Source organism: Corythoichthys intestinalis, chromosome 2 (genome assembly GCF_030265065.1).
Source record: "Corythoichthys intestinalis isolate RoL2023-P3 chromosome 2, ASM3026506v1, whole genome shotgun sequence".
NCBI lineage: Eukaryota > Metazoa > Chordata > Actinopteri > Syngnathiformes > Syngnathidae > Corythoichthys > Corythoichthys intestinalis.
This window is the reverse complement of record NC_080396.1, coordinates 56,559,821-56,568,282: the sequence shown is the minus strand read 5'-3', so window position 1 is coordinate 56,568,282 and position 8,462 is coordinate 56,559,821. Positions and strand designations below refer to the sequence as shown.

At 37.9% G+C, this 8,462-nt stretch overlaps 1 protein-coding gene across 6 annotated transcripts in view; it reads right to left on the bottom strand.

Annotated features, from left to right (window-relative positions):
- Positions 1-3,701: 3,701 nt before the first annotated feature.
- The window catches only part of LOC130911890 (DNA (cytosine-5)-methyltransferase 3B), a 57,488-nt gene continuing 52,727 nt past the window's right edge, over positions 3,702-8,462 (bottom strand). For 4 of the 6 annotated variants that reach the window (XM_057829536.1, XM_057829539.1, XM_057829537.1 and 1 more), the window contains 3 exons: positions 5,618-5,687; positions 5,409-5,527; positions 3,703-5,302 (listed from right to left, as the gene is read on the bottom strand). In XM_057829536.1, coding sequence (XP_057685519.1) covers positions 5,161-5,302; positions 5,409-5,527; positions 5,618-5,687 — 331 coding nt within the window. In that variant the 3' untranslated portion in view covers positions 3,703-5,160. Of the gene's footprint in view, positions 5,303-5,408; positions 5,528-5,617; positions 5,688-8,462 lie in introns of all 6 variants that reach the window. The other 2 variants (XM_057829535.1, XM_057829533.1) reach the window with 1 other exon arrangement.

Here is an 8,462-nt window from a genome sequence, read left to right as displayed (position 1 = left end):
CGGATTCTTTTGGCACAGTGCCATCCTTTAAGAAGCGTCTTATTTCTTGTTGTGTTTCTTTGCTTTCTAACCTGTACTTCTCAAACACATCCGCCATTAAGCAGTTAGCCAGAAAACGTGCCGAATAGTTTTCATGCGTTCTTAGGTGTGAACGATTGACTCCCCAACTGTGTGCAGCCATGTCTTCACTAAGCCTTGTTCAGAAACTTGAAAGAGCGAAAAGAAACGTTTGGTGGATTATTGTATTTGTATTCTATTTACCTTTCCTGTTCTTGTAGCCCAAAGCCTACAGTAGCATTGTGGAATACTGGCAAAGCCTGTTTGTTTTTACTATTTTTATTTTGGAGTAAAATCTGTCTATGGCCATGCATGAATAGCGTGACATCAGCATGCAAGACTGGGTACAACTGACATCACAAGGATACTTTAATTTGATTGGCTAAACAGTATGGGCATTTGAAAATGTCTACACCCGCTAGGTGAAACATGGACCAAAGAATTCCTATGCAGAGTATGTATACTTATTAGAGGGGGGAACCTATTGGTACCTCACGATACGATACGATACAAAGCTCACGATAACGATGAACTCACAATATGGCGATACGATGATTATCAATACATTGGTCAGAAAATCATTCTAGGATATTCTACAAAACAACTAATAAACAGAAAAACAAGCTATTTTCATCCTTCTGCTGTGAATTGGAATGAGTTTATCACTAGTAGACGTCCAATCCGTATAAGATGGGAGGGTGGCAGCGAATGCCCTACCACTTCAAACGAATTGAACCTCCATGGCGGTGAATGGCAACCAATGAGTTTAATTTGTACGCATTTCAGGCCATTTGCTGTTGATTTTTGGTCACTTCGTGTTGATTTTGGGGCACCTGAACATAGGACTACCTCATACATATTTTATATTTATTTAAATTTTATACTTTTATTCTTGCAAGCCACTTTCGAGATTTTGACTTGTCCTGCACTGTAAAGGGAGAAGCTCCACAATTTCATTGTACAACTGTATAATGACAATAAAGGGCTATTCTATTCTATTCTATTCTATTCTATTCTATTCTATTCTATTCTATTCTATTCTATTCTATTCTATTCTATTCTATTCATGGGTCACTTTCAGTCTATTTTGGGTTACAGAACAGGAACTGACCCAAGAATCTCCCCAAATGAATAGGCAATGACTCAAACTCAACAGAAACTGACCTGTAAATGCCCTAAAATGAACAAAAAGTGACCTGCAAGCGCCCCAACGATATATCGGTTCTTGGCAGGAGCATATCGATAACCTTTTGGGATACAATGTATCATGATATATCACCGTTTCGATATTTTATCACACCCCTAGTATGTAGGTATATATACGGTATATACATAAAGTCAAGCTGACACAATCATTTCAAGTGTAAATATTTGCGTGCGGCTCCCAGTGTTGTCATTTCTGTGGGAACATGGTCGAAATGGCTCTTTTTAAAGGTTGCCAACGCTTGGTTTAGCCAACGAGGTTTCTGGGGAATTAAGAAGCAACTGACAGCAATCAACTGATTGCACTTGTAAAACACCAGATTGATGGATTAGAACAAAATCTGGCACCCACTGCGGTCCTAACTAATATAAATATTTTTTTGATTAAAAGTTTAGTGTAATTATTTAAGTACAGTAGCGCAATTGTGTTCTTTTAATTTTTTCATTTTAGTCAATAAGAATGCTACTAAATATAACACATCCGTTCAGGTAGGGTAGGCGGAGCCAATGCAGACCAAAGTGTGACCAGGAAACAGAGTGTGAAGTGATATTATCCAAAGACATTGTGGTGTTGGGGGTGATGGGTCAGTAAATGGCTGTGGCAGGTGGCTTTGTCTAAATAGGAGGCTTAGTTGGGTATGAGTCCTGAAGGTAAAAACAGAATTATCCAAGGGTTCAAAAACAAGAGTCAAAAACTGCAGGTTTAGTTGGCCGATGTACCAGTGATGACAGGCAGAATCACCTGGCACCTGCTTGCTGCCCAGGCCGCTCCTTAAAAGCAGTGGGGATTGCTGATGAGTTGCAGGTGCATTCCCAGGTCTGCCACACCCAGCCTGCCAAGGTTGTACTAATGCTACACGTAAAAAAAAAAAAGGAAGTGTTACAACAATAAAAGTCAAAGTAGAGGGGAGTCTTGGCAAGGACCACCACAATGTCACGTCAGCTTGATTGTTTTTTGTTTGCAGCTTAAAATCCAGGCCGTATGGAAGGGCTGTGTGCTTTTTTGGCCGTGATTTGTAATTTGTATATTTTGCACTCTACTAAAATAGGTCAGTTTTTAACCTGATTCTTGTTGTTTTTTTCATTAGTTTCTATGTCGGCAATTCGTGTAGTACGTATTGTAGGTTGTTTGCAATACTGTATACCCATATCATCAGAATAGTGGATACTTGTGATCACATGCATAAGTTGGCACACTGTCAAGTGTTTTTTTTTTTCCCCAAACAAATGGCAGAGGGGTGTGTGAGTGCTCAGATCTCTGGTTTCATTGTAATTGAATGTCATAAGTGACTGCCTTCTTGTATTTTTAATAATTCATTTAAATCAAAGATTGATTGATGATTGGCTGATGAAGAACAACAGACAAATCTTTTAAATTTGGTAATTGTGGTCATTTGTTTCAAAGCTATAAAGGAGGAACAATAAAATGCAACCTGTTGAGAAGTGGTCCCATATTTGCTGGCAATGTATCCTGCTTACAGGCCATTTCTCCAGTTTTACACGTATAAGAAGCTATATAATACATGTATACATCAGGGGTGCTGGAGTCATGTCCTAGCTAACTATGGGCAGTAGGCAAAGTACACCCTGACACTGGTTGCCAGCCAATCACAGGGCACAGGGAGACAAAAAAAAAAACATTCACTCGCACACGAAGGGAAAATTTGGAGTGTTCAATCAGCCCAGTAATAACCCACGCATGCAGGTGCGGGCAGATCATACAAGCTTCACACAGGGAGGCTGGGATTGATTCCACAACCTCAAAACTGTGAGGCGGACATGCTAACCACTCTTCCACTGTGCTGCCCACACATAGTGTCAGTTCTAAAAATCAAATCGACACATGTAAAACCATGCTTGGATTTAGATTTAGTATTGACTGATTAACTGTGTATTAACTGTGAGTTGTGATTACTTAAATGCACTAAAACGTTAGTTTCAAACTCAGTTACAGAGTAGAACTTTCTCCACTATTGACTGTCTTACATTGAACTGATAAACAACAAAGCTTTTGGAGACACTTAAAAACTTTGGCCATATTATTGGCTTAATCCTAACCCATCTGTATATTTGCCTGACACATGGCTATATGTATTCTTATCTAACAGTAATTGAGGCTAATGTCTCAATTATTTTATTTAAAAACAAAAAAGGCAATAAAGTAACTAACAACCATGTAATTGCAGGAGCCAAAAGGAGTCAAGTATCTAGAAGGGTGAATGCCAACACAAGGGTTGATTATGACTGGTCAAACTTGGTTGGGGGGGTTGACATAAGTGTTCCACATAGCATATATGAAAATGAATGCATGCATTTTTTGCACGGCGTTGTCAGTTTTTTAAGCCCTTCATATTGTGTAGCCCCAAAAAGCTGTATAGAAAGAGGTGGAGGGATACAACTGTGTTAAGAGATAATCTATTAATACAACAAACTAGCTTTGACACAGCTACAAAGCCACCTTTTATTAAGTATAAACACAACATATAAAAAATAACTTGTTTTACATCTTACAATGAAGTTATAAAAATGCAAAAATCTTTTTCTTTTACATGAATCAAACAATCAACAATCAGAATCTAAAAGCTATGATACCTATATGGATTAATATGCTCTAAAACTGACGTCAGTACTTAAAAACAAGAACCCATAAAAACAGAGCAGGTAGGAACACACAAGAGGTACATTAATGAAACATGTAAACAGTTCTTATGGTCCCTTGATGACATGAGAAAAAGCACACAAAGAACAAACCTGTTCTATGATCGCAAAAACAATGTTCTACAGTTCCAGTGATTAAACACAATAGAAACCAAAGGTTTCTTTGAGGTAATGCACGTTAACCTTTGGTGACAGCCACAAAAAAAAAAAAAAAAAAAAAATCAGTGATGACAATTGAAAATATGAAAGTAGTAATATAAGTAATAAAAGATTAAGCACAAACATTTTAGGTTATTAGTGCTACTTGGTGCAAAATACTGCACGTTAACGTAAACAGACGATCGCTTCAAGATACTTCTTAACAGTTAAGACTTCTAGAAAAAAATAGAAAACACAAAAAATAGCCCCTTGGATTTTGTTATTTTGTTTGCATTGGCTTGTTTCAAGTATTTTTATCACACCTGGAACTTTGGGGGAGACGCACTAACTGTTAAACATGATAATAGTATACCCCCCAAAATGTCCAACCATTAAGACTTCTGCAGTTAATAAAAACTGTCAACATGTCTTATCCAAGCTACTACAACAAAAGTATAGCATAAGGAACAGCCAAAGTAGTAATAAAATATTACGAAACCTCAAACTCGCCATCTTCCAGTCGCAATCAGTGTATTCTACAAAGCTCTTGCAAAATCCTCCTTCTATATTCTTACTATCAACTATAAAACATGAAACAATGGCAAACTGGCCAAAGCAGGGACAAGACCATCAGTAGCATCTCCAGCTGTTTTATGATGAGAAATCTCTAACCAATATGATAGGTGTCACAGTTTTCTGGGTGTGTGCTTGACTTTTTTGGTGTCAGAGTATTTGTTGATAACTGTATGCATTTGCTGGTTACAAGTGCTATCTGTCCTAGTAAGAGGCACTGTCTATTGGCTGGTCATTGCAAAAATATAGAATGTTGGTGACAGTGTATACAGTGGGGAGAACAAGTATTTGATACACTGCCAATGGGAAAACCCATTGGCAGTGTATCAAATACTTGTTCTCCCCACTGTATACTGCATTTGCTGGTAACTGGTTATGTTGTGTTACAGTACAATGTCTGTTTCCTGATTTGAGATTGCCTGTTTAGTTGTTGAAGCCTTGATTTGATGATGACAAGGTATAATGTGTTTGTCAAGTTGGTGTCCATTTGCAGGTCATAAGTTGGGTCTTTTAGATGGTGAGAGTTGGCATCTAATCGCAGGCAAAGAAGTCTTTGAGAGGTGCAAAAAGATGTCTTATGACAGGAACGCTCCAGGACCGGCCTAGAAGTCTCTGCCGAGCACCTCTTCCCATGTTAGACACGTCTGTGTAGTGGACTGGGAAGCCGAAGATCCTGAAAAAGTTTTTGTCACAGTTAGAAGTGTAAATGGTGGCTCCTAGAAGGTGCGACGAAGACTAGGATTACAATGCAATACAATACAATCTACCAATGTGTTTACCTCTCAAGCTCAGTGCACCATAAAATGTCTTCCTTTCCATTCATCAAAACCGGGAAGTGCTGGTCTTTCCCCTGTTTGATGGAGTTGGAACGAGTAGTGATGGTGCGCACCTTCCCGAACTAAAAAAAAAAAATGTTTTCATTGTAAATTTTTCATTTTTGAAATAGTCACAATATTTCAAAATGCCACCATCCTTTCACTTCAGTCACCTTTGCAACTCGTCCATGTTCTAGACAGTCTTGCAGTTCAAGCTTGTCCATCCCGGAAGCACATAGAGGTCTGGAATAAAAGATATTGAACACACTCATTTACTGTGATTTTTGGACTACTAGGCGCACCAGACTATACATCACACCCACCAAAGTTGATACGAAGACTGTATTTATTCATATATTAATCTCACTGGACTAAAATCCGTAGACATAGGCCTGTCGCAATAACAAATTTTAGTAGGCAATATATTGTCTCATAAATTATTGCCAATATGCAATATTATTGTAAATTTTCTTAAACAATTCAACCACTAATGTAGTGAAAATACATCCTAATAAATCACCCGTTCAAATGCAATAAATTGTTATTCTTAAATAAAACACTATATTAAAAATAATACTAAAAAAAAACAAACAAAAAAAACATACACAATGCATAACGAGCCATTTGAAAGCTAGCTAAGCGCTGAATTTGATTGATTGATTGATTGATTGATTAAAGTCCATCAAAAGTGTTTACACAGTAATTGATCCAAAATGACTGTCATCTTGTTCTGCAAAGTGTACGTTAGCAACTTTGAAACCAAACTATTCATTGCCAATCAGATTTTTCATAAAAGGTGTCATTTAAAGCTATTTTAGGTGTAAAATCTGACGTATGTGAGAAATCATTATTTATGTTTAACATGACGTGCTTTTATTTTGCAACGTTCACTGGAAGTATGTTCGCTAAGCCACTAACCGTAAGCGTTACACTCCGTAAAAAAAGTGCACTTCTCTTTTCGTCATGCATGTGGTGTCGGTAATAGATTTTTTTTTTTTCGTTCGCAAATGCTCTTAACCAGCGATTGTCGATTGTCCATGTTTCAAGTGTCACCTTTTAACCGCAAGTTTGCGTTTTGGAGAAGACTGCCAATGTTTTATAGCAGGCTAAAGTCGTTAGTACATTGCCTTTTTTCCCCATTAGACTCAATGTAGCAATGCTAACGTTTTACAGTGTTTAATATACAGTAGATGTGTTTTCTTATTTTGTATGTCTGAACTTTTAATTCTATGGCGTGTTGATGACCAATAAACATTTGTGGATGGAACTAGACCTGTCGCGATAACAAATTTTAGTGTGTGATAATTATTCTCATAAATTATTGCGATATGCGATATTATTGCGCCCCCCAATTTTTTAAAAACTAATTTACAATAACACAATGAGAATACATTATATATTAATAGATCAAGTTCACCCATTTAAACGCGATAGATATTGACTAAATTCAAAAATACTTTTTAAGAAATCATTAAAAACAATAGACCATGCCTCTTAAGTAAAAAACAACAATATTGATTCCGCACAAAAACACAGAATAAATAAAATGTGTTTAAAAAAAAAAAAGGCACTTAATAACTTCAGCATTTAGGCAAATGAAAACTTTTCCTGTCACAGCCTCTGCAGCAGTGTTCCATAGGGATGCAACGATACAGTTAAGTCACAGTTCGGTACGATTTTCGATACGAGGGACACGATTTTCGATCCGATTCAATACATTTAATGCACTGTAAAAAAAAAAAACAAAAAAAAAAAACAATTATTATTATTATTATTATTTTTTGCTAACGAGCAAAAATTAAATTGCCATCATATAAACATGCATTTTAGTGCATAATATTTATGTGCTTACTTCTTACTGATCTGGAAAAAGTTTGTATAAAAGTGCTGAGAACAATCTTTACTGTTTGTAAAGTGAGGCAGGGCACACTGTTGACTGCTACAGCTCTGTTAGCAGCTAGGTTTACTACATGAGCAAGACATCCTATTTGTGGTCCGAATCCATCTGTGTCACGTACTGAATTAACAATATTTGCAACATTATCTATAGTCACTGGTATGGATTTGGCCTTCTTAACTTCCATTCAGTCATGATAGTTTAGAATTCATATATGTAGTATATGGACTACGTGTCCCATAATCACTCTGGGCTCACGTAGCCAATGGCATGGGACGAGGCACATCTAGTTTGCCATTTCATGATATCTAGTGTGTGGGCGCATTAAAAAAGTTTGCAAGCACCACCGAAGTCAAGTCTGCTCATTACTACACAACACCAGACTTTCATAAACAGGACGAGTTTGAAGCACAGCGCTCTTAATTTCATTCAGCTGTTCGGTGTCAAAGCGAGGTTGTTCGCAGCAGCCAAGTCGGTAACAATGTTTTGGCGGACTTCGTTGTAAATATCCGGCGTTGTGCGAAAAGTAGCCGGCCCGCGTGAAATGTCACTCCTGACGGGAGCGCCCACACGTCAACAACACCGGCGCGCCGTAGATGGTCCACAGTCACTCCGGAGCACTGACGCGGCCGGCATACGTTGAACAATAGGATATAATGGGAACTATTGGCTCCGGCGCTAGTTTTTGCCAGACCTGGAAGGAAGATGCATTTTGCGCAGTTGGTAACGAACTTTTAACAGCACGTCAGCCGCACGCGCGCACGTGCACGCGAGGCGATAAATCGCAGCGGAAAAATTACCGCCTTCATTTTAATTTATCGCGCGATAAATGGAATTATTGCATATTGCGACAGGCTTAGATGGAACTGAAGTCTCATATGCCATCAACACGCACGTGTACACGCACGCGGCGATAAAACGCAGCCGTGAAAATTAACACCCTCCTTTTTATTTACCGTGCGATAAATGGACTTATTGCATATCACGATAGGCTTACATAGACGTCTGTATTGTATTCTCACAACATGGGTGGAATTGATAATTATGTGTAGTATTTTTTTGCGAAAAAAATATCATTTAAGTATATTGCATGTGTTTGGACAACAAGACCTTGTTGCGCA